The sequence below is a fragment of the Megachile rotundata genome, chromosome 1 (genome assembly GCF_050947335.1).
Source record: "Megachile rotundata isolate GNS110a chromosome 1, iyMegRotu1, whole genome shotgun sequence".
Classification (NCBI taxonomy): domain Eukaryota; kingdom Metazoa; phylum Arthropoda; class Insecta; order Hymenoptera; family Megachilidae; genus Megachile; species Megachile rotundata.
The window spans coordinates 16116387-16143589 of NC_134983.1; the positions used below are offsets into that span (position 1 = coordinate 16116387).

At 36.4% G+C, this 27203-nt stretch overlaps 2 protein-coding genes across 13 annotated transcripts in view; one reads left to right on the forward strand and one right to left on the reverse strand.

Moving 5' to 3' along the window:
• Positions 1 to 27203, reverse strand: part of LOC100876372 (uncharacterized) — a 156438-nt gene that overhangs the window by 7159 nt on the left and 122076 nt on the right. For 10 of the 12 annotated variants that reach the window (XM_012294271.2, XM_076536047.1, XM_012294269.2 and 7 more), the window contains 5 exons: positions 2170 to 2748; positions 1603 to 1825; positions 1341 to 1480; positions 593 to 745; positions 27 to 207 (listed from right to left, as the gene is read on the reverse strand). In XM_012294271.2, coding sequence (XP_012149661.1) covers positions 27 to 207; positions 593 to 745; positions 1341 to 1480; positions 1603 to 1825; positions 2170 to 2521 — 1049 coding nt within the window. In that variant the 5' untranslated portion in view covers positions 2522 to 2748. The other 2 variants (XM_076536077.1, XM_012294270.2) reach the window with 2 other exon arrangements.
• LOC143265223 (uncharacterized) lies at positions 51 to 16507 on the forward strand. The gene is made up of 4 exons (XM_076536100.1): positions 51 to 189; positions 278 to 351; positions 12588 to 12749; positions 16224 to 16507. The coding sequence occupies exons 1-4, from the start codon at positions 167 to 169 to the stop codon at positions 16382 to 16384; spliced, it is 420 nt and encodes a 139-aa protein (XP_076392215.1). The 5' UTR covers positions 51 to 166; the 3' UTR covers positions 16385 to 16507.

Consider the following 27203-nt stretch of genomic DNA (forward strand, 5'->3'; position numbering starts at 1 on the left):
ATCGACAGAATCAAAGAGAAAATTACAGGTTCTTCTGAAGATTCAGGAACGTAATGGAATCTCCGTATCCGGTGAAAGCGTCCTCCGGGAGCACGGTAATGTTATTGGCTCTTAAATCAAGATGTCGTAACCGATGGAGACGTCGTAACGCGTCACTCGGTACCGAATGCAAATTATTATCTCCCAGCCGTAAGTATTGCAGGTTCTCTGTGATAGAATTGATCTCAATTATTACAAACTATAAAATTATAAAATGTCATTTCTTTGTTTCAAATAGTATGTACACTGTCATAGTAACTTTCAAAACATTATTGGCATATGACAATTTAGACAATGATTTATCAACTGAGTGTAAGTATTAATTGTAAAGTATATTCAGTAAAATATAAAGTCCATTTTATTAGAAATTAACAATTGAAATAAAGTAAATATTGTAAACTTTACATTATATCTCACACATTACATATCAGTAAATTTATTTAAATGAAAAATCGATGGTCGGTTATTTGAAAAGTATTTTCGGATCAGAGGTATTGTCCCAGCATCAGGTTGATTTTTCGAAGAAATTGCACGAGATCAATATTTAGCTTACCCTCGAGACCGATGAACGCATCCGGATCCACGTGGGTAATTTGATTTCCGTCTAACTCTAAAGAGTTTAATTGCGTCAAGTGAGCGAACACGCGAGCGGGAACCTCGCGAAGCTGATTGTGACCCAACCCTAACGAATCCAGACTCTTCAGACCTGAAAAGCACAAGCATTTCCTCGTTATGAAATCAATTCTTTCCACAACTTTAATTGTTTTTGTTGGAAGATTATTTTTGTACGTCGCTTTGTTCGAGATCGGTTTATTAATGTCTAAGAATAAATGCATCCTTCCTGTGACCTTACAGCGAAAGGTGGACGTTGCACGCACCTGGCTGTAATATTAAAATTACATCTTTTATTCTTTATAAAATTACTGATCATTTTTTTGACAAATTCTGTCTCAAACTTTCTGTCTATAACTTTATAAATCTCTAGATTTGAAAATTTGGAAACTTAGATCTTGAATACTTCGTGGTTCGAATATTTGTAAATTAGAAAATTTATAGATGGCTAGTCTCGAAAATTTGTAAATTCAGAAATTTCTACAAAAACGATTTAGTAATTCCTCCCGAAATGGGGCTCGGGGCCCCATTTGCCTGATACGGCGGACATAACCTAGAAACGACGAGGACATTCTGGGTAACTTAATAATACTCTATGAAAAGAACTGAAGACCTCGAACGGTCCTTATATCGAACAGAGGTTTTAGCGCGCGGAGTTCTATGGAAAATCGAAATGAAAGTAGACGTACCCTCGAAATCACCCTCTTGAATGGATGTGATTCTATTCTCCTGCATCTCCAGCTTCTTCAGCATGTCCAGAGTGCGTAACGCTTGCGTCGGTACCTTCGTCAACTCGTTTCCTCCAAGATTTAATCTCCTTAATTTTCGACTGCAATTCAAAAATTTAAAATTCCATGTTATATTTTACAACGAACGTTTACATGTCACTTTCTCTATTTATACTACATTATTATTGAAGAAATATAATTTTATTGCATCAAAGGTACTCACTTATGTAATCCTTTAAAGGCATCCTCTTCAATAGTGGAAATCTCATTTTTGTATAAGGAAAGGATTTCAAGAGTGTCCAGCCCCTCGAAAGCTTTCTTATGAATCGCTTTGATCTTGTTCCAGTTCAAATTTAAGATAAGTAAATGCTGAAGATCTTTCAACGCGATCGATGGTACGGAGAGTAGAGCGTTGTGTGATAGATCGAGCTGCGTCAGACCAGTTCCTGTAAAACAAAACGATAATGTTAGACTGTGCTTTTTAAAAGTACTTAATAGACTGAAGAACAACCATGCAACTTGACCACGGAAGTTACAATCCAAAATTATTAGTACTACGATTGAACAATTAATTTCTAACGAAAAGGTTACATAAAATCCTCGTCATTTCTTCACAACTTGTATAAATTGCAAATTTACATTTGTAAATACGATAAGCAATTTCATCCCATATTCCCCAAAATATGACAAGAATTTAATAAATGTAAACACTCATTAGCAGTAAAACTCATGACAAAACAAGTAATGTTTCAACGAGTCAAAAGTGTGTAAAAACGCGTAAATAGCTCACCGATAGAACTCAGCGAAGATTCCTCGAGTTTCGCCAAGCTGCTGTTGAGAATAGTAAGATGACGAATATCGAGGCCAAGAAAAACGAAAGGTTGCAATTTCGGCAGGCTGTTATGCCTGAGCTTGAGATAGAAGATCACCGTGTTAGTTCTTCCCTTCAACGAGCTCATAACCTTGGAGATGTCAGTCAGATTGGTGTACTCGCATACGATGTCAAGGCCGGATGTTTTCAGGGTGCAGGAACAAGGCGAGATCTCACCGTGCGACGGGCAGAGCTGCGATGTTTGTGCAAAGCTCAGACCCATTACGAGATACAACATGCAAATCAACGTCCATAAGCTCTGTTCCTTCATCTTTTCCTGTTGTCTTTTCTTTGGATTTTCCTTTTCTCGAAGCTCAAACTCGGTCTCTACCGTTGTCGATTTTTATCCTGCTCTCTCTTCGGCTCTTCTTGTCCTTTCAATCGGCACACACTCTTCCTGTTTCGCCTTTACTGTTCCTGTACCTGCAGCCTGCTACTTAGCCTCTGCTCTTCTCATACCCATTGTTCGCTCTTCCGCGGTGCGCCGGTACACCGAGTCTGAAAAACGAATGAAAGCTTTGTTAGCTTCCGGGGATTTGCTGTCGGAAATTTGTTATTTGCGGCTATTATTCTTGGAATAGTCATGTGGAGGATGTGTGATTGACCAACTGCCTGGCGGCGCCCCTTCAGTGATTAAGCGATGGAGGTCTATGGAGGTCTCTAATTTTTACTTCCAAATTTAGAAATTTAGAATTTGGTCATTTGACAAGGTGGTAATTTAACTTAGTTAATCGGTAATCTGGTCATTTGGAAATTTAGAAATAGGTTTAGTGCTTGTCAGAGTATTAAATGCATCTTCGGTAGCCACGTGTCTGATATATTAGATGTATATTTTAATCATGATCGTGTTACACTTATAAGTAATACTACATACTGCAGTACTAATTAATATGTTATTAATAATAACTACATACTGCAGTTCGTATTTCGTAGAATTTGACTGTTATTATATCAGCCATTTTGTATCGAAACAACTGATTACATTCAGCAATTTCTGTGGTAAATGACCAATTATTAAATTCTAACCATTATGCAGTAAACAATAGATAATAGAGAGAGACGTAAAAAGCGAAATGTCAAAATTGCTATTATGCGAGACCGATCAAAGCGTTAATTTCGATTGCGATTAAATTTGATATCGGAACTGATATAGTTTCATTAAGTTGTAGGATTTAGGTCCCAATTATTGAAGCCTAAATTGGACTTGATGAGTAACGCTCTATTGATACACAATCGCTCAAATGACAGCTGTAACTTGTTAATCTCTATAACTCTGAACCACATAATTCAAGCGGTCGAAATTGCAATTTAGATCGGAAGATTTAATCTGTGTCTAGTAATTCCAATTATTGCAATTATAACTCGATGAACCATTACTTTCCTCGAAATTCAGCTTCAGAGTACGCCCTCGTTCCTCTAATTAAATATGGTCGTCACGCAGATAAACGAGCAGCTTTTTCTAATTACGCGTGGCGGTAATTAACTCGCAGAGGAGAAATTCCATTAATGAACGTCGAACGATGAAAAACTTTTACAAGAACATTGATGTACACGCGGCTTGATTGCTGCATCGTTTGTCTCTCTTGCTTGTGACTGACATGTACGCGTCGTTACAGATTGTTAATTGCGTGTAAGTATCAAACAATTTTGTGTCAACAATGTTACTTTTCTCGACATTTTATTTACAGAGAAATGTTATTACGAACGTGATTAACTTTATCTCCAGTTGCGAAGAGTATGAAGTTATCTCTTTTTATAATTTTTTAAATAACATTACGTTAAAGAGAGTCCATGAATAAATATGCTGCAATCAAGTATGCTTTATTTGCCTGACATAAAATTATTCATGGTCTGATACGAAAATTGATATCATTTATTTATCTGCAATTTATGCAAAACGCGCAAAGCATGTGTAACATCAGAAGTCTGTATTTGCATAAATATCAACTAACATATATAATGTATGGAAATGGGAAGAACTGAACCATGTATTTTCTGCGTTGCGCTTCAGGCAACAAGTAGCCAAGTCCGGCTACTACTCATTGTCAATTGTATAACGAAAATCGTAAAGCCAAAGTTTAATGGTTATACAATGAAACATGTTTCAGGATCATCCGTATCGAGTAACAAATCCTTATTTATAGGTTCTATAACAGACTATTTATTCGAGGATTTAAATTCATCCATAAAGGGTGTCCCGTGAAATAAATCAAAATTCATTTAGTTTTTCGCATGTTCTGTTATTAGATGGAAGAAGTAGAGTAAAATTCGATAGCACGAAATTTTTACTATAACATGTTAAATATTTAACACGATCCTTAGTCAAAGATAACATTCGTCGAACTATATAAGTTTGGATTATCGATTCGAATCTGAATAGGAAATAACGGCATTGTTGCTGGAAAATTTATGCACCTTGCATTTTCTCGCGAGCTCGATTCGATCTAGGGTCATTTATTTACGTCGCGCCATTGTTTTGGTAAACACAAATATGTGAGATGCTATCGATCAAATGTGTCGGAACAAATCGTGCTTGAAATAAAACATACATTTTCCTTTCTGGAGAATTTTAAGCTTGTCGGAGATCGAATATAGTGCTGTTCGATAAGACAGATGAAGAAGTGGTAGGTCTTGTAAAGAAAGTTTGTTAAAAAATCGATGAACTTCATAATCTCAGGTAATGTTTTACGACCATGGGCCAGTTTCAAATAGCACAGAATTTAGTTGAATTACTGTTTAAGATAAACTTGAAATACTCAAATAAATTATTTCAGAACATATTTCCAATAGTTCGTACTTGAAATATCCAGAGCTGATCAAGAGTGTCACAGTATCCGCGAAAGGTCGATCGCGAAACAGAGTGCGAAAGGATGCTCTAAAAAAAGAGTACTTCCAAATGTAAATTTACATGCAACCTCCTTCCAAGATCGTATTTTACACTTGGGTCTGAAATTAGACTTCTTCCATTTGGGATCTCCCTGTATAGTTAATGCGATAATACTCCAAAAAGCGTAGAGGAACTCTCGTCCTTGGACTTTTCACCCTCGACAGTCGAGTAACCACGCTGTCGTTTTCATTCCTCGCTGTATTTTACGAGCCAGTATATTTTTTACCGTCAAATATATGTATACCTTGCAAGGGGAATTTTTGAACGGGACAGACGTATGACGTTTAAAAAGGCGGAAATTTTAGTCTCAGGTGCGTATGCGTAGTGAAGTGTTTCAGACTCGTGTGATGCGTGAAATGATACTTCTGATGGCGGAAAAAAATGTTAAAGATATTTTTTACTATTCACTTTGATCGTGTATTTTATAGAATATTATTCACGTCATTTTTTAATTAACATATTATAAAACACCTTCATATGCAATCTGCAAATATTTAATCACACAAATATGTTGATATGTTTTATATGCTTTATATGTTTCATATGTTTTATATGTCTTATATGTTCCATATGTTTTACATGTCTTATATGTTTCATATGTTTCATATGTCTTATATGTTTCATATGTTTCATATGTTTCATATGTTTCATATGTCTCATATGTTTCATATGTCTCATATGTTTCATATGTTTCATATGTTTCATATGTCTTATATGTCTCATATATTTTATATAATTTATTATTTCATACGTTGTTCTGAACTGAAGTTCTCGAAAATTGAGTACTTCGTATAAAATTCGTCTATCCGAAACAGTTCTAATTTCCTCTACCAATTTGCTTAATAAATCAAAATTATCTGTCGAATGTCACAGTGGAAGTGATAAAGCAGTTAAACGTGTTCATTATTTCGCTGTTATTTTTCCATTTTACTTCAAACATCAGGTCCGGAAAGTTTCTAGCGTTTTGAGTACCATAATTTTATTATCCTGGGTAAAAACGTACAGCCCCCTCAGAGGACACATTTGTTATTCAAATACATTATTCCCATGGATTCCTTACAAAAGACTGTACGTTTATAAAAAGACTAACTCAGTTAAACGTACCAATAAACTTTTCTTAAAAACAAGATAAATCTTTTATACTCGTTACGAACCAGACTAACCTACTCGCGTCAACTTTTAATTAGGAGTACCAAGAAAAAGTGGCCATTCGCAAAAAATTGGGTTTGGTAAAAAGGGAGAACGTACCGATCCATGTATCTCACGTGGTCGTTTCCTTTTTCCCTCACGAAATTGCTGCGAAACTGCGAGACGAAACCGAGCCGCAAGTTCGCGTAATCACTGGTCATCTCTTATTGATGTCACTGCGTATCAAGAAACTTAGCGGTTCGCTAAATTAGTCGAAGGGGTTCATTGCGAGGGGGGACCACGACACACTTTTCCGTGAATGTACTCGACGCAAATTACAGCACCGTCGCACAAGAAACTGTTCACTTCGTAGGAATCCCAGTCACACGACGCTTCATAGTCTAGGCGAGATCACCGCCGGCAACCATCTAACGAGGACTTCCATGCTTCTCGAAACAGGACCTACCTTTCCGTTCGTCTCGAGTATTCCCAGCACGTACGCGTTAATCGCCGGTGCAGCATCCGCGCGGATCGCATCGCCAATTCGCTGAAGCCGTCGGAACAAAGCTGAAGCGACAAGTTGGCTTTCACGCTCCACGAACGAGAGACAATTAAATGTCTCGTATCCACGAAAGACTTTTCGACACGGATGAAACGTAATTCGACAGCCGGAAAATTCGACGTCCCGGATGAACACCCCGGACGAATCCGACTCGAAAGTTAATCGAAGAAAGTAACGAATTAGAAGGAAAGAGTGCGTATGACGCTTCTACGGAGAAGTCGAGAGGCGAAAGCTATCGTCGGTGCCGGCCTCTGCTCGGTACCGCTGCGCCGAGTTGACCTGGGTGTCCGTTGGCATCATCATTGGTCGGCTAATGGGCAGTTTCCGTCAAGGGGATCATGGGATACGCGACGACGTGGTGGACCACGTCATCGGACATTCTTACGACACTCGGAGCCGGCTCCGAGCAGACCGTTTATCGCTTGATCCTCTTTCGATTCGATACCATCGAGCTTTGCGAGTCATGCTCGTTTCATCCGAGGATTTCTGACCGATATCTAGAAACATCTTTTTGCTCAGTTTCTGGAGATTAATGACGTTACGTAATTGGAACGATGGGGCAATCGCGCAGTTTATTTTGTATTTAATATTTTTATTCTGTTCATTGACGTAGAGCTTTTGTCTAGGGACTTTTGCTGACAAGAGTCGTACTGTGACGTTATTCGGAATTTAGCATCGTATACTTGTATTAGATAGCATAGTTTGATAGCACACGTCTAAATACGTGTGACGTGATCCTGATAATATGATACATGAGATGTCGGAAGCATTTTGTCTCTAATGAATATAACTCTGTTGATAGTGCGAACATATCGATCAGATTTTGGGAATTTATGAACTAATTTAGAAGTTTGAATTTAGAAACTTATAAATATTATTTAAATGTTTTAGCAATTTTAATATTATTAAATATGATATTATTAAATGTATAAACTTGTAAATGTATATTAGTAACTTATTGACTTATTGAAAGTTTGAACATTTGTACAACAAGCTTCAAAGGTCAGATTCTCTCTGGTCCTCACCTGCTTTCATGATGAGAGTATTAATCTGTTATTCTAACAATTTCGTTTTGCAAACAAAAGGAGTGCTTTCACCACGAAAACGCAGAAATGAATTGCGTGAATTTGTGGAAATAGTAATTGGGTAAAATTACCAAACATGTTAATGTTCGGATTACAATTCGTTGGAACAGTAATCCATTTGATCAGTGCATAAATTCGTGCATACGTTCAAAAACGTTGAAACCGTACAAATATATGTTGCGATCAATCAATATATTTCTCCTTGTTAACAACTTATACATATCAGTATATACCACTATATGAAATGATATTTGCTAAGTTATAATTTACTGTTCAAAAACAACACATTCGGTGATTGCTTTCTATAAAAACACGCTCGTATATACCCAGCGATAATAAATAGCAGTTTTAATTTCTTTGAAAGGAAAGTGCAATTATGAATTATTACTTTACATTGTCCTTCATACTTTATCTTCGTTCATACTATGTTAAAAATAAATTAAAAAATTTTCACAGTTTTAAATTTTCATACGAGTCTTTCAGAATAAAAATACTAAGTGTTGCTAGTTTAAACCGTATCTCCGCAGAAAACGTAGGGCAAAAAAACACGTGAAATTCGTATTTTATACACGTAACGCGGAGAAAAGACAGATTTTATTCATGAAATCGTTTCGACCAGGTCGCAGGAGCATTTCAGTGTAGTAAAAAGAAATTCAGTATGGCGATTGCGACCACGGAAACGGAAAATATCGCGGAAGATCGTAAACCTTTAAATTGCCTGTTAACCCGGTTTTATCTAAACGTATGCGAACGTTTCATATTATTTACAGACATTTTTATTGCTGACCACGCTGTAATACGCCAGTATATGCGGTAATAGGTTATTTCGGACGATTTGTTTGAAATAAATGGATTAATAAATGAATTAATGGATGATAAATCATGGATTTAAAAATATAATGAAGATAATTTTATCGCGTAAAATAATAAGTGAAGACTTCTACATAAGTATGGATGTTTTATAAATTTTTCAGTTTTATTCAAATTTGATATTTCTAAGTTCCTAGGTTTCTAATGTCTTATATTTGCATGTTTCTAAATTTTTTAGTGAGCTTCTGTTTACTTGGAGACTGAATATCCAAACTAAATTTCCAAATCTTCAAATCTAGATCTTCAAATTTCTAACCTTTCAAATTTACGTTCCCCCTAAATATCCAAGTCCATAAATTCCGAAATTCTCAAAGCAATAAATCCTTAAGAATCGTTGAATCCATAAATTCCTAAATCCCTAAATCTTCAAATCTGCAAATTCTGAAATACCTAACTCCCCAAATCTGCAACTTCCCTTGCCCTTCACACTCTCAAATCTCCAGTTTCGTAAATAAAATCTCCATCATTCTAAAATCTCAAGATTTACTTAAAATAAATAAACTCTGCGAGTACGGTAGTAAACACGAAAACTATTTTTCGTATACCGAAGCACCATAACAGCGTCGATTAACAGGTAAAGCTAACGTAAAAATCGAGCAGCGTAAATTTTTTTATCTCCGTACGAAGCGTGTAACTCGTTAAGCGTAATAGGAGGAATAATTAGTATAATGAAGTAAGATAAAAATCGCAATCTGTAGAACGTGTAACGAGAAGCAGGTTCAATTTTATTTCGAGTTTATCGTTCCTCCCGGCAGTGTAGTTTTTTCAGCTAATTTTCGTCACGAACGTCCGATTCGCGGTCTATGGCGTAATTTTTCTGCTTTACATAAAATAAGCGGCTGACAGATGCGGCGGCGGTCGATCACGGAAGAGAAGGAAAAAGAAAAGTTCCGTAATGACACAAAGGTCGCCGGCGACGAGGAAGAAAGGGAAGCCCCCGTTTTACTTTCTCTCTTGTCGCTCGGTAATTGCGATTCACCGGATATCGATCCCTCTTCATCGTAATGCATTATTATACGCGTTACGGACAACCGTTCCTCGAGAAAACTCGCTGGCCCAGACTTCGATTCCTCGCTAATTGGATTTCGACGACGATGGATGAACTACGGAGTGGAAAATTCGATTCGACGCGTATTTTATCGTCGCTTTTATCCTTTGCTCGATCCATTGGAATCCACTTAGATCGCGAGAACATCCTTGACGAACGAAAGGACTTATTTTTGTGGACAAAGAGCTTTTCAACGAGGAGCGAAGAATTTATTCTGGATTTTCTCGCGGTGGTTTCGTCAAGCTGCACCGAATGAAAAGATCATTCGAGATCCGGTGTCAAAACTCTCTGCATATTTCATTCGGCGATATTAAGATGTTTTATCAGCGTCTCTGATTCTACTGTACAGGAAACTCATAAATTTGACTCCTTTGGATATAGATTGAAAAATGGATTTTCTATCAAGAACCTTCGTACGTCAATCTCAAATGTCGCCATTTTTATTTCAGAACTTTTGCTGGACTTCTAACAGAATTAATCTCCAAGTTAATTCCAGAAGTTATGACGTTGTCGGAAATGGGTTAATCGCGATATAATTAAACCAAAATGACGAACTAAGAAGTAACCAGACTGGTGTTAGAATTAAAATTATCAAACCAAGCGACAGGTCCACAAGTCTTTTATTTTAAATTACAATATTTGTTGAGACACCCTGTATAATTTGAATCGTATCACATTTTTTCAATCGTGTTTTACCGTCTGTCTATTTATTTTTCAATTCCATCCCCAATTATGTTTAACTAACGTCACAACAATCACAGGTTTCAAACATGATATATATATTTATAAATTTATACTCTTCACATATGAAAATAATTGAATTATACTAGTGATTATAATGATTACTAACTGATCGACGTATCTAATTGAATTTGTACGTAATCGAAGATTGATGCAATTATGTAAAGTAATTAAATTACAGTTTAATTCGATTCAATTGTGAAATGACAGTGATATCAAGAAAATATATCTGGATGAAAAATATAAAAATATAGGGCGAAGTATATTACATTAAATATTTAAAACCAAGTGATTTGACCTAAAAATAAATTGCGGATAAATTGAAAAATTCCATGAAGCTTCAAAGGCAATTTCACGATGGCCAATCAATTAATACAACTATTTCGAACGTTAAACAGAGGGTTCAGTTTTTGTAGGTACGATGTATCGATTGAAATCGATACGCTGGGTGTTCTCGTTGTTTGCACAGCTATTGATGCGAAGCAAATTGTACAATCTGCCAGAAGGAACACTCTATTCAATTGAGTGATGTCGACGCTTCCATCATGCTACACAAGCTACCATTTTTATTTTTTATCGACTCGTGTGCCTGCGATTGAACAACGCGTCAGGAATACTGTCAAATTCGTTTCTGCAAGATTAATTTTAGAAAAAGATCAACAATCGATTGCAGGGGTGAAAGCATATTTCAAACACTATCGGACATCACGGTAAACAACGAATCCCATTCAAGTTATGTGCAATGTTTCACGATGAATGGGAAAGCGGGACAATTCAATTTGTATTTTATGATGTTTGTAACAAGTTTGTTATCTTTGTTGAAATGCTGCACGGTCGCAATGGGATTTTTGTTTTATGCGTTACGCGTGGAGGCGATAGAACTCACGGTGATGTAGCGGTTGACATATTCTTGAATTATCAAATTGATCTAATTTCCGAATTTTTGAATTTCCAAATTTTTACATTTCCAAGTTTGAAATTTTCAAATTCTCAAATTTTCAAATTTTCAAATTATCAAATTCTCAAACTCTCAAATTTCCAAATCCCCAAATTTCCAAATTCCCAAATTTCCAAATTCCCAAATTTCCAAATCCCCAAATTTCCAAATCCCCAAATTTCCAAATCCTCAAATTTCCAAATCCCCAAATTCCCAAATCCCCAAATTTCCAAATTCCCAAATTTCCAAATCCCCAAATTTCCAAATCCCCAAATTCCCAAATTCCCAAATTCCCAAATTTCCAAATCCCCAAATTTCCAAATCCCCAAATTTCCAAATTTTAAATTTTCAAATTTCTGAATTTCCGAATTTCCAAATTCTCAAATTCTCAAATTTCCAAATTCCCAAATTTCAAAGTCCCCAAATTTCCAAATCCCCAAATTTCCGAATTTCTAAATTCTCAAATTCTCAAATTTCCAAATTTTGCAATCCGTAACTTTTACATTCACAAATTCCTGAATCCTCAAATTTTCAAATCCTCAACTTCTAAATTTTCCAAATCCACAATACTGTCACTAAATATTGCAAATTGATATTTGAAACCTAATATTACAAATTGTCTAAATTTAGCTCACTTTATATCCCCACAATTTTCTGACCGAAGCCAATTTAATTTCTATCTAAATTTGTTATTTATATACTCTCAAATCGCACGGTTACTATAATACGGCTCATTAACAATGAACATTAAGCTAATAAATGCGCTCCATTCTACATTAACCTAATAAACGTTATGGACCGAAAATATCACTATTATTGCAGAAATTTCAATATAATCTAAAAAACATCCTATAGCTATTTTAATCGTTACGACTTCTTTTTCATTTTATAACTAATTTCAATTATCTCTACAATTGTCTCAACAAATAAGAGTAACACTAACGAACATTCTTTCAAATTAATTTTCAACTAATCGAACAAATGAATTTTTCCAAAAATACTGCAATTATATAACAAGAAGAATAGAAACAATAAATAATTCACTATTCGAAAGACATCGGTTCATTTATAATTTTCAGCGACGTTTAAACTCCAAAATTCCACTTCCGTCACCCAACTATGTGAATATCAGTGTCTGCGGAAAAGTAACGAAGTTCTGGTACCGTTGTCTGAAATATTGAAGAGGATCGGCAGAATGACATTGGCGGAAAAATCTTTCCGTACAGAGAGCAGCATGAATAGTTGAGTTTTATCGATCGACATAGAAAGCACCATCATTTTGTGCGCGAGTGTACCCAGCTACGTGGAACGTGCAAGAAAATAAAGAACAGGAAGAAACTTGCTAGAAATAAACAGAGATTCCTTCGGGTTCCTTTTATTAGGCTACCAGTTCCTGGCGAAATTGGGGTAGATTTTGATCCGGTAACAGCGTCTTTTATTTTCAGAGCTGCCTTGCTCTGGTGAGTGTTGCGAAACGAGATATCTCGAAAGTACGGGTTGCCTTCTAATTGAAGCACTTTTAGGAAATTTTGGATTACTCTTACAATATGATGTAATTCTTGAACGAGGTGCTTTTTGCTAGAGTTATGTGCTGTATTACTAAGGGCTGAATGGCTGGTATTAGTATGCATCGAGATATCGCGCTTCGAATCAGTACAAGAGGTATTAATACTTGTTGAGTAACGCGTTGAATTATTATGAGTTGAGTTACCACGCATCGAATCATTTCGCATCGAGTTACCACGCGTCGAATTACCACGCGTCGAGTTACCACGTATCGAGTTACCACGCGTCGAATCACCACGCATCGAGTTACCACACGTCGAGGTACCACGCGTCGAAGTACCACGCGTCGTATTACCACGCGCCGAATCACCACGCGTCGAGTTACCACGCGTGGAATTACTACGCGTCGAGTCACCACGCGTCGAATTACTATACGTCGAATCACCACGCGTGGAATTCCCATGCGTCGTATTACCACGCGTCGAATCACCACGCATCGAATTACCACGCGTCGAATCACCACGCGTGGAATTCCCATGCGTCGTATTACCACGCGTCGAATCACCACGCATCGAATTACCACGCGTCGAATCACCACGCGTGGAATTCCCATGCGTCGTATTACCACGCGTCGAGTTACCACGCGTGGAATTACTACGCGTCGAATCACCACGAGTTGAGTCACCACGCGTCGAATTATTATACGTCGAATCACCACGCGTGGAATTCCTATGCGTCGTATCACCACGCGCCGAATCACCACGCGTCGAGTCTCCACACGTCGAGTTACCACGCGTGGAATTACTACGCGTCGAGTTTCCACGCGTTGAATTACTACGCGCCGAGTCACCATGCGTGGTATTCCTATGCGCCGAATTACCACGCGCCGTATCACCACTCGTGAAATTACTATACGTCGAGTTTCCACGCGTTGAATTACTACGCGCCGAGTCACCACGTGTGGTATTCCTATGCGCCGAATTACCACGCGCCATATCACCACTCGTGAAATTACTATGCGTCGAGTCACCACGCGTCGAATTACTACGCGTCGAATCACCACGAGTTGAATTACTACGCGTCGAACTTCCACGCGTTGAGTTACCACGTACCGAACTACCACGCAAAAGAACAAAAATTAAAAAACCTGAACTTGCTTGATATTGATAATTTAACGAATCAAAAGCCTTTAAAAAACTAAAAATTTAATAATCTAAAGACCTGAGAATATATGCAAGGTTGGAAATTTCAGATATATTTTACAAGGTGAGCACTCTGGAATTTGCAAATTAAAAGACGTTCTTTTATGTGGCATGTGGGAGCAGTTTTTTCTCAAAGAACCTTCGTAGATCTTGCACAGGTCGTTAAAAGAGGGTTAGTCGATAAAAAGAAGGTCATTCAAGATCCTCTGTGTAGCTCGATACGGATTTTACGTTAATACACTTTTTACGAGACACAATTCGTGCCACCCTTGTGTGTCTGCCTGTCCATTATACTAGCACATTATCTCGTTGTGGTCTGTTTGACCCATGAACCGCACGTTATCTTGTTACCAATCAGGTACTTAAGTTCCACATAAACCGCAATAAAGTTCGACTCGTAGTTTGAGCGGGCATTCGCCGGGGAGCTCGTAAAACAGCCGGTCACCTCTTAGAATACCTGTGGCCTCTAATCACGGTCATGGTAAATATTCTTTGAACGAGCTAGCCGGTTAATTAACTGGGTTAATTGGAAGATGCGATGATTACCTGGTTAGTCGAGATTCCTCGAGACAACCCTGAAAGGATTAAGGAGAGTTCACCTAACCCGACAAGGAATTGCGGGAGTAATTAAGAAATTTGAAGTTGGGAAAGGGGACGGAGTAGTTTAAAAATTTCGATATTGGGAATTTTGGGAGACTGAAATGTTTAGATACTTATTTTAATAAGAAGTGAGACTGATGAAAAGTTGGAGACTAAAGAGATATTTAAGAATTGGTAATTTTGAAGTTTGAGGAATAGAAAATTGGGAGAAGAGAGAATGGTGGTTGTGAAATTGGGAAGTTTTGAAATTGATAAGGTTGGATATTGGAGAAAGGGGAAAATGGAAAATTTAGAAATTATGGAAGAGGAAAGTGGGAAAGTAAAAAATGGGAAAAGTGGAATATTGAGAAATTCGGAAATTTCGAAATTGGAAAAGTGGGAAATTTGGAAATTGGGTAATCGGGAAATTGGAAAAGTGGAAAATTGAGAAATAGGGAAATTGGAAAGTGGAAATTTGGGAAATTGGGAAAGTGGAAAATTGAAAAATAGGGAAATTTGAAAAGTGGAAAGTGGAAATTTGGGAAATTGGGAAAATGGAAAATTTAAAAATTGTAATATTGTAAAATTGGGAAATTAAAAATGCTGAATTTTCAAATTTCAAAATTTGTCAACTAAAGTGCAAAAAAAATTGGATAATCAAACAAATGAAAAAATATGAAAATTAAAAAGTCTGAAGCTCCCAAGTAATACAAGTGTACTACAAATTTTTTTCGCATTCAAAATAAATATTCACCACTTTTACTTTACCAATAATGTTAATTAAAAACAAGTATCTCAAACGAATGTTTACAAAATTCTTCTCTAGAGTTATTCTTCTACTTTCGAGTGTGTAAATTTCGTATATCAGTAAAAGGAAGAAGCGTACTCGAAAAAACGCACGCTCCAGTGAAAAGTGTAACAAGTTTTTAAATATTGCAGAAAACAGAGATACCGGTGCTAGGAAATTCGCATGGGAAATAGTATGGTTGCCCTTCGTTCTATGTAACTGGCACTTTCTGGTGGATCCTTCAGCTTGCAGTCCTAATTAGGCTGGCTCGGCTTTAAATTAACATTTGCATTGTTTATAGGCCAGCGAAACAAACTGCTGTGAAATTTCATCTGCAGCTTGTATATTCCACTCAGTTCTAGGTTTGATCCTATAATAAATACAGTTTTCTATTGTTTGTTTCAATGAATGGATCCGCAATTTTATTCCTATAGAATATTGTTCTTTAAACATACGCATCGTGAATAACGGTGTTGTTATTGGGCTTACGCTTGATTTGTAAGGAATAAGATACTTGAGAAATTGTTTTGTTTCGGGATTTGAGTGGATCAAGGGATTTTTAAGTTTTATTTCCGATTTCTTCAAATGTCGCTACACGAATCTGCTGACTTCTCTTTTTACGAATATTCCTGATGTTACAGATTCGAGGGTAAACAAGGAAGAAAGTTGCAGGTTGGGGAATAGGGGAGCTCCTAGATCGAATCTGTGTTCTGTTTCCGACGATCGCATTATTTATTGCCGTATTAAGATCTTTGCCTTCAGGGAATGGCTTTATTTCGAGGGTTCTCCATTCTGCCCGTGACATCCTAGATAATCTTCAAATATCGATCGCTTTCAAACGTGGAAATTAGATTTTAAACAATTTATGCACCGACGTCAACCGATGAGCTGGCGCGAGGGTCTGATATGTTTAGAACAGGTTGCCGTAAGAAAATAACTTAATTAAACTTACAAACTTTTACATTTACCATGGATAATTCTGTACATCCTACTTTTACACTTGAATTTATTAATGATCTCATTTACTCTTTATCTTCATGCAATTCTACCTGAAATTTTTTCATTTAGATATTCATTTCTCGACTGATTCGTTATATTCATATTTACCAACCTTCGTCTAATAATTCACCGATATTCAGATTCATCTATATTCATTCTTACGGAATAATGTGATGGTTTTTCATTATGAACAATTCAATTTATTAATTCAAGAACGTTGGTACCCCAGACAGTAACTTACAGAATGTTATTTTTCTATCGATTTTAATAATTATGTATGTTTAATACCGTTTAAATATGACTAATTTACATAAAATTATTTTGAAATTATGTTTGTGCGATAGTGAAAGCAAATAAAATTGTTTGCAGAAAGAAGAGGAATAGATTGTTTGCAGCACTATACAGCGTTGTTTTCTATAAATTTTACAAGCTTTTTATTATCGTGCCATAAACTTCAGTACTCCCTGATACCATCAAGTGCACGTGGCCAATGCGGCCATAAATTCCGCGGCTGGTGTTTCTTGTAGCCTTAAAACGTATTTGTATGAAGTACAATCGTATAAGCCTCAAGAACGCGAGTTTCACGACTATCGACAGTAATTCAACGATCGTAAATTGTTCCCCTGTCGACTTACTCCATTATGTTCGCAGCGACATGCAAAAGAACTTTTCAATTAAATGAAAACTACCTTTGCTGCTGCGAATTTTAGCGGGTGAAAAATCATTGTGTGAGAATGTAAGAGTAATATTACCTTCATTTTTATAACGTGAGAGGGCAAGCAATAAAGAAATATATAAAAACTGATATTTCAGTAATTAATTAAAAACATGGTTTAAATTATCCAAGTACCGAGAATTTTTTAATGAATACTTGTTATATTATGGCACATAAATCTTGCCCCTTTTTACTGTAAATTGTATTAAGCAAATAATTAAATGAACAATTCTGTCAATGATTAAATGAGTTTAAAAAATTTCTGTTTATATTTATTTATTTCGACAATAATTTTAATATAAACGTAACGGTGTACCTTATTCGCAGTGGTTTCGTAAAACAAATTTATAAACCAATGTGATGGAATAAAAATAATACGATAACATTAAAGAAGTAATAATTCCAACGTCTAACAACACTTTATCGAATTATCGTGTTTCTTAGAATATTGAGTGAATAAAGAATTAAATTTTAACGCTGACACTTTTTAAGCGCTGAGCTGATTGAAATGCATCCCCAAAGAAACAAATAATAGCGAGTGAAATTGAATTCGTCACGTTGTACATGCCCGAAATAGGGCAGCTGCAAAATTCAACTATACATGTAGTAACTCGACTAATTGCCCGAGCAACAAGCAATTTTTTTAACAGTTTGAAAAAACCGAATGGAGAAAAGTACACAAAACGTCGTGTAAAAGTATTGTTCCACTCAAATGTATTTTGCGAACTATATCGTTTTCGTAACACCGCTGTATACTGAGAGTTCTACACATTGGCGATTTACGTATATTAAGTTGTCACGCGATAAGTTCTTGTGCACTAAATTATCACGCGTCCTATAATGACGCATTAGATTGTTATGCGTTGTATGACCATGCATTAAATTACGCGTTGCATAAATCTGCATTAGAACGTCACATGTTTTATGATCAAGAGTAATGAAACCACGCGTTGGATCGTTGTAAGATCGTTAAGTGATGTATTAGTACGCGTTGCTATCAACACGGGTTGCATTACTACTCGTTGAATTACAACGCATCGAATTACTACGCGTCGAATTACCACGCGCCGAATCACCACGCGTCGAGTCACCACGCATCGAATTACTGCGCGTCGAATTACCATGCGTCGAATCACCACGCGTCGAATTACTACGCATCGAATTACCACGTGTCGAGTTACTACGCGTCGAATTACCACGCGTCGAGTTACTACGCGTCGAATTACCACGCGTCGAATTACCACGCGTCGAATCACCACGCGTCGAATCACCACGCGTCGAATTACCACGCGTCGAATCACCACGCGTCGAGTTACCACGCATCGAATTACCACGCATCGAATTACCACGCGTCGACTCACCACGTATTGAATTACCATGCGTCGAGTTACCACGCATCGAATTACCACGCGTCGACTCACCACGCATTGAATTACCATGCGTCGAATCACCACGCGTCGAGTTACCACGCATCGAATTACCATGCGTCGACTCACCACGCATTGAATTACCATGCGTCGAATCACCACGCGTCGAATTACTACGCATCGAATTACCACGTGTCGAGTTACTACGCGTCGAATTACCACGCGTCGAATCACCACGCGTCGAATTACTACGCGTTGAATTACCACGCGTCGAATCACCACGCGTCCAGTTACCACGCATCGAATTACCACGCATCGAATTACCACGCATCGAATTACCACGCATCGAATTACCACGCGTCGACTCACCACGCATTGAATTACCATGCGTCGAATCACCACGTGTCGAATTACTACGCGTTGAATTACCACGCATCGAATTACCACGCGTCGAATCACCACGCGTCGAATTACTACGCGTTGAATTACTATGCGCCGAATCATCACGCGTCGAATTACCACGCGTCGAATCAATTACTACGCGCCGAGTCACGCCGCGTCGAATTACCACGCGTCAAATTATTAGGCGTCGAACCACCACGGTTCCTATTACTATGCATCGAATCACGCTTCATATTACTTCATGTCAAATTACTATACGTCGTATCATAATATGTGCCATATCATCATGTGTCGTAGAACCAAGCGTCGTATTATCTCATAATAAATCATCCTCTCTACATCACTGATATTTACATATTTCTTGGTAGAATACCAAGTTTTTCTCCAACATTGCTGGAACAGATTAATGGTGCATCATCCTCACGGTTGGAGAGAAACTTTTTCACTTCTACATTTATTTCTTACGGGTTGATGGCCGAGATTCAGCTCATTAAACAAGATCGTTAAATTCGTTCTTATTCATCGACGTCCAGCGTTGTAATAACCTTGTGTTCACGGATGTTCTCTCGGTGTTTTCTGACGCTACCGGAACAACGTTGTTTCGCTAACGACAACATGGAAATAAGCTGACGGGTCCTAGACAAAGCACCCGGTGATCCTGACTGTCGGCGGCTCTCCAGGATAATGTCTGTTTGCTTTTAATTGTTTTAGATAAATTTCCGACCTTTCTTCAAAATGTTTGCTGTTGTCCTAACTACTTGTTTTAGATAGTTATTACATGAAGTTGTGGTGTTTTGTTGTTTAATCCTTCTGCTTCTCAAAGGTTAATGGCGTAAGTACGATGTTAAATTATTCATTGAATGATTTGTGGAATTGGGGATTTGGGAATTTAGAAAATTTATGGATTCATTAAATTTGGGAACATAATTCAAAATTTTCGCATCGATAAATTATCCATCAGTGGTCATTAGCATTCCACCCCCTTGCTACACATATAGACGTTCTTTTACACAAATTCGTGACCGCATTTCGGACTTCGCTCCATATGAGAATCAATCAAAAAAATGAGAACTACGAACCCGTTGGTTTCTCAAACAGTTGAGGTTTCAAAGAGAACATGTGCAAAAGAGGTGCACCTCCGATGGCCAGTTTTCCAGAGTGTACCAGAACACGAGCAACAACGCGCAACCGCTGTAATCACAGGAATGCACGGCCCCGTGCATGCAGCGTTTCTTTATCAACGTGATTCATGGAAATCTCGATGAATCCGACATTTTTTCACCCTCGTCTATTCTCGACTATCGGGTCGAATCGACACGGAACGGTGGACTTTCGAATGAAACATGGCCGCCGTGTATTTCAATAGGCAAGAGTGTAACGGTCTTGAACAAAAAAAGACACCGTGTTCTGATGAATTTCCATCGGAAATATGAAACCTGATGTAACGTGAACGGAACGGCTGAATCAACTACAAATAGCATCTGGGTTTAGCAAAGGAATTATTGTTCGAAATGAAAACTCGGAAACGAAGCAATTTTAAACACGAGACTGTTGGAAAAAGCTTGACAAACTTTGTATTATCGGACTTTCAATCTTGTAAGATTGATACGGAAATAGAAATGCTTCTCGAAAGAAGGAATAGAATTATTACAAGTTATAGATATTTTATATATGTAGATATTTTACATGCGTGTTAATATCAAAGCAGTGTTAACTTGTTCCTCAGTAATATAAGTAAATTTTGATTTTGTCAAATAAATTCTTTAATACATTTTGTACTCCACTTTTTCATTTACAAAATATATGGAGGATAGTCTGAAATATATTTTAACGTATGATTAGCTTATAGATATTTTACATGTGTGTTAATATTAGAGCAGTTTCAACTTGTTCCACAGTAACATAAATAAATTTTGATTTTGTCAAATAAATTCTCTAATACATTTTGAACTCCACTTTTTCATTCACAGAATATATGGAGGATAGTCTGAAATAGATTTTAACATATGATTAGTTTATAGATATTTTACATGTGTTAATATTAGAGCAGTTTCAACTTGTTCCACAGTAACATAAGTAAATTTTGATTTTGTCAAATAAATTCTCTAATACATTTTGTACTCCACGTTTTACATCATATATGGAGTCTAAAATTAACATATTTCTTACTACATAATTTGAATACATTATGATATAGTAAAAGTTAAAATGTATCAAGTTGCCACTCGCGTGCAACAAGGGTAAGCTGGAAAAATAATATCCGGACCGTTAATTATACCGTAATTTTAAATTTCAAATAATAGATGGAGTCAACTAAGACCCGCCCCCGCCAATCAAAGGTTAATTGACGTTTAACATAATGAACGAATTGAACTGAATTAGATAAGAGTACGTGGTTTAATTATGCTGTTATGCTTCTGATAGAGCGTTTATTTTTCATTCCATGTACGACGTATATTGATCGACCGTCCAGAAATTTCAGAAGGGAGGGCATATTAACTTCATGCGGTTATCTGAGCACTCTGGATGTTGAATCCATGTCGAGTATCTGTGTAAATAACTTCGAGCACCGAAGTAAATATCAGTTTCATAACTGATGAATTTCAGTTATAAATTTCTCCACGCGTGTTTCAAAAATTTAAGTTTTAATCGGTGTAAAATTTATGAAATAACGAACGTCAGATACGTACATCGTTCAGAGTAACGTTAATATTTTTATGGAAATTTACAAACTTTAAACAAGACACGTTGAACATTTCATGGGTTTTGAAGGTAACATTCAAAAATATAAATAATTTAATAAATGTTTACTGCCAGTCAAAATGACTGTTAAGGTTCTTATTTTAGGTTATGAAGTTCGTTCAGTTTTCTTGAAACCTGTGTCATTTTTCATTAAGATATTAAGGTGTGTATTAATACCAAAGCAGTCAAAATTGCCGTTAAGGTCTTATTTTAGGTTATGAAGTTCGTTCAGTTGATTCTCTTGAATCCTATATCAATTTTCATTTTCATGCGATAAGATATTAATGTGTGTATTACTAAGCCCACATATAATACTTACTATGAGATTAAAAATGAAATTGAAAAATAGAGAAACAAACGACAAATCATAAATTACTATACACATTAATTCTTCATTTCTTTAAAATCAACAAATTCAAGAAAATTATTTTACAAAATTCTGTGACTTATAAGAAAAGGCTTGTAAACTGGTCATTTGACTGCTTTGATAGTTTCAGTATTAATTTATATCTGATCTTTTATTTATTTATTTTCTATCTACATTTTTAGTCTCCAAGTGTAGATAGGTTAAGTATTAAATTTTCTGGAATTTTTCATATGAAATTTGATATACTGTAGTTCTTGATTATCCGTTTATAAGATCCAGACAAAAGTTAATATTGAATGTGACAATGTACCACGTGCTCGACATGAAGTACATGACCTGAGAATTCGACATCGATATCCCCAGTATGAAGTTCGAGGTTTTGTAATTCAGAGATCGACGCTATCGAGTCGCCAGAAATATCGGAATCTTTCGTTACCCGAAGATGGTCACCGACTTCGATGTCCCCAAGGGTTAACCCTCCTGGGTTTTCTGAACCCACAGAACATCCCTGTTCGCTTCGATGGCCTCAACCTATATAGGGTTTCACAACCTTTGTTCCATTAGGAGATTAAAGATCGCCGCCTTGGGTCATGCATTTTACAAACGAAATTTAAAATCCTTCCTAAGAAATTAACTCGCTCAAAAATTAACCATCTTCTGGTAAAGCACCGGACTTTGAATAATATTAGGTTCGTAAAGCAGTTAAATCTTCGGCCTGTTAAAATAGTGACTTGGAAGTTGTTTGACCTGCAACTTAGAGAGGTTGAAAATTTGATGCAGCGTGTAATTTTAATGAAGTCTGTTGGTGGAAGTAAATTATTATTTTAGAGGACAGAGACGTTAGGAAATTTATTTATGATAGGTAGTCATGTAGGTATTTTTAAGATCTTAGATTTGGGGCTGTAGAAGTTCTGTATATCTTTAAAATTTTATATTGTTGGATCTTTATAGTTTTTAACTTTTTACTTTACTATCTCTCGGTATACTTATATCACTACATCCTTCTGCAGTTCTATTTCTTCACATCTTGAAATTTATTATTTCACAATTTTTATATTCTGTAGTACCTACACAATCCCTAGAGCCCCAAATCCTTACATCCCCAAACCTCGACATCCACACATCTCTACATCCCCGAATCCCTACATACTCAAGTCTCTACATTCCGAAATCCCTACATCTCCAAATCTCTACATCCACAAATTCCTAAATCACCGAATCTCTACATTCACACATCTTTACATCCCCGAATTCCTACATTCTCAAGTCTTTACATCCCAAAACTTCTACGTCCCAAAATCCTTACATTCCCAAATCTCTGCATCCCCAATCTCTACATTCCCAATCTCTGCATCCCCAAATCCCTACATCCCCAAATCCCTACATTTCCAAATCTCTACAACCACAAATTCCTGAATCACCGAATCTCTACATCCACACATCTCTACATCCCCGAATCCCTACATCCTCAAATCCCTACATCCCCAAATACCTACAACCCTAAATTTCTATATTCCCAAATCCCTACATCTCTAAATCCCTACATCCCCAAATCTCTACATCCCCAAATCCCTGCATCCCCAAAATCTCTACATCCCCAAATCCCTACATTTCTAAATCTCTACAACCACAAATTCCTGAATCACCGAATCTCTACATCCACACATCTCTACATCCCCGAATCCCTACACCCTCAAATCCCTACATCCCCAAATACCTACAACCCTAAATTTTTACATTCCCAAATCCCTACATTCCCAAATCCCTACATCCCCAAATCTCTACATCCCCAAAATCCCTACATCCCCAAATCCCTGCATCCCCAAAATTTCTACCTCTCAAAATCCACATTCCTACATCCTCAAATCCCCAATTTCTAAATTCCGATATTTTCACATTAGTATTAGTATCAATGCAATGAAATTCTACCTAAAATTCAACTCATTAATTAATAAAAAAAAAAAAATGTAAAAATCATTCAGTCACTATCTGATTGAGGGAAAGGAAATTCGTAAAAACAACTCTTAAACAATTTTTCATCCTTTTCAACCACTTTACCAGTTTGAATAAATTTGAAAGAAACACTTTGTCACGATTTTTATCACCCGCCTCGTCTTCCGCGATCGACAACATGGATTTCAAATATTCCTCTCGCCTCGAGTGATTTTCGTTTTCCCATCATCGAAAGTCCCTTTCCTAGAACGAGTTGAGTAGGTAAATATTCTCTGTTTGCCTATCGACGTATCACATAACAGAATATCGATTTATCATGCGTCAGAGTTGTAACGGATTTAGCAATTAGGTCGCAGGAATATTTTCAACCTGCGTGTTTTTTTGTTCCCAGTTGCATTTTTTATCGTTACCTTTGTACTCGGTGAAAGAAATAATAATATTACAACGAGGTATTGGACGTTCATCGGACAGAATTGCTGTTTTAATTGGAGGAGGGTTGAATACTCGACCTGCTTTTCATGTGTTAAATGTTTTTTCAGATAATTTATAAGCAACGTAGGTTTACAATGGAATCGAAGAAATCCTATTTTTTTCTTTCTGTAAAAGTCATTAACATCATTTCATTTATTGTTTTTAAATTTCCAAGCTTGAGAGGTTAAATGTCGATAATAAAAATATGTAAATTATTTTCTAAGATTATATTATTACAGAATTTTTAAATTCACAAGCTTGAGAGGTTAAGTGCCGATAATAAAAGTATATAAGTTATTTTTAAAGAGTATATTAATATGGAATTTTTAAATTTTCAAGTTTGAGAATTTACCAAAATGTTGATAAAAAAAATATATAATTTATTTTCAGAGATTAAATTTATATGTAGATTGTATAATTAGAAAAGGATTATGGTTATTAATAAAGCACAGTTAATCGAGATTATGCAACATATATTTGTACACTTAAATGCATCACAATCTTCGATGTGCAAATATGTCCATTCCCGCTGTGTATTGATTTTGGTCACGCATGTACAGGACACGTAACCGCACAAACGGATAATCGTGCCAAAATTTGATTTACTTACAAACAAAATTCTCGACAAACGCGTTAAAATCGTGAAAATATAATGCAGGTTCGATTTTCCCTTTTCTATTAGCAATCTTATCAATCAAAGTGTTCGGCACCTTCAAATTCATGTTTGTACAAATATTTCTACACCCTTAAGCCAACTACAGAGCACATTCTTCGCACGTTCAGCAATCTCGACACTCGAAAGGAAAATTCTCCCCTGGAACTCCTTCAATTTCACCTTAAATCGTATTTCACGTGTCGTTCAAGCCAACGATTCGCGACAAAATGAAAAAAAAAGAAACGCGTTCGAAAGCTTTATAGGATTTTCCCGACGTCCGTTGGGGGAGTCGCGAAAATTGCGTGACAAAAGGGTCGTGGCACCGTTTCCTTTTTTCCTCCTCGATCCGGAATCGAACGTACATATGTAAAACGAATAGGGAATTCCTGAATATTCTCTCTTCGTACGCTCAACATGTGGCTGTCCTACTTTGTTATCGAACGTTCAATCATTCTTCCTCATCTTTTCTTGTCGTTTCGTTTGATTTCGGAATACAGTTTATGAAAGCGCCTGAGATGTTGCCCAAGAATATATTTTGTGTACGCACAATATATTTTGCAGACTTTTTGTTTTAGAAATTTAGACATTGTGGGAGTGACAAATTTTGTAGTTCTCATATTGCAAAAATTTTAGATTTTTGAAGCTTCAAGTCTTGGAATTTATAAAGTTTTTAATTCTCAAATCTTCAAACATTTAATTTTGCAAGTCTTCAAATTTTAAAACTTTCATTTTTCAAATTTTCAATTTTCGAATCTTCGCATTTACAAATTTTCAAATTTTCAAATTTTTAAATTTTAAGATTTTCAAATCTTCAAATCTTCAAATCTTCAAATCTTCAAATCTTCAAATCTTCAAATCTTCAAATCTTCAAATCTTCAAATCTCCAAATCTCCAAATCTCCGAATCCACAAATCTCCAAACTCGCAAATTATCCAATTCCCAAATTGTCCAAATTCTCAAATCTCCAAATTCTAATATTTCCAAATTCTCAAATTGTCCAATTCCCAAATTGTCCAGTTCTCAAATTGTCCAAATTCTCAAATCTCCAAATCCTCAAATCTTCAAATTCTCAAATCTTCAAATTCTCAAATCTCCAAATTCTCAAATCTCCAAATTCTCAAATTGTCCAAATTCTCAAATCTCTAAATTCTCAAATCTCTAAATTCTCAAATCTCCAAATTCTCAAATCTCCAAATTCTCATATCCTCAGATTTTTTTTGCAAAAATGATTGCATCATATAAAGAATAAATAATCCCATATATTTCTATATTTTCCAAGGCCACGAAAACAACAATTTTAAACTAGTTCATGAATTATCCTCCTTGTGCGATGTTCATAAAGTATCCTTAATAAACATCACCCACGAGATTTCAGCCTCGAAGTGGAGCAAACAGAATTATTTGAATATAACGTGGCATGTTTTTCTCTAATTATGCTACAATTATAGCTATCATGTTTTTGAAGCTTTAGAATCCAGATTAGCTTTAATATTCACGCGATGTTCTGAGAAGTTCACCAAAAAGTTCATCAAAAGTTCATATTGTAAAATTACAACGTTTTTGATTATTCGTTAAATTTTGTACGTCGAATCATTGTGGAAAAGAAATAAAGAAAAATATCGCAAACCGTGGGTCAAAATTTCAATGCAAACGTTCTTCTCCCTTGTCGGTTCTATCAGAACGAAAGAAGCTTATCAAAGTTGTAAGATTGCATCTTTGGAAGTGGGTGGCTACCGTGCTACGTGGCGTTTCGTGTTCGCGAAAATCAGAAAATTTTGGACCTTTTCCGGGTACGGCCAAAGCTGAATGCGTTTCGCCTTACTATTTCCCTTTGCCTCTTTATATGCATGCAGATACGGCGTATTCCGCCGAATAGAGGTTGGAACCATTTACCATATCTCCACCGTCAATCCTCTTTTTCCTCGTTGTTTTTGTTGTTGCTACGAGAAC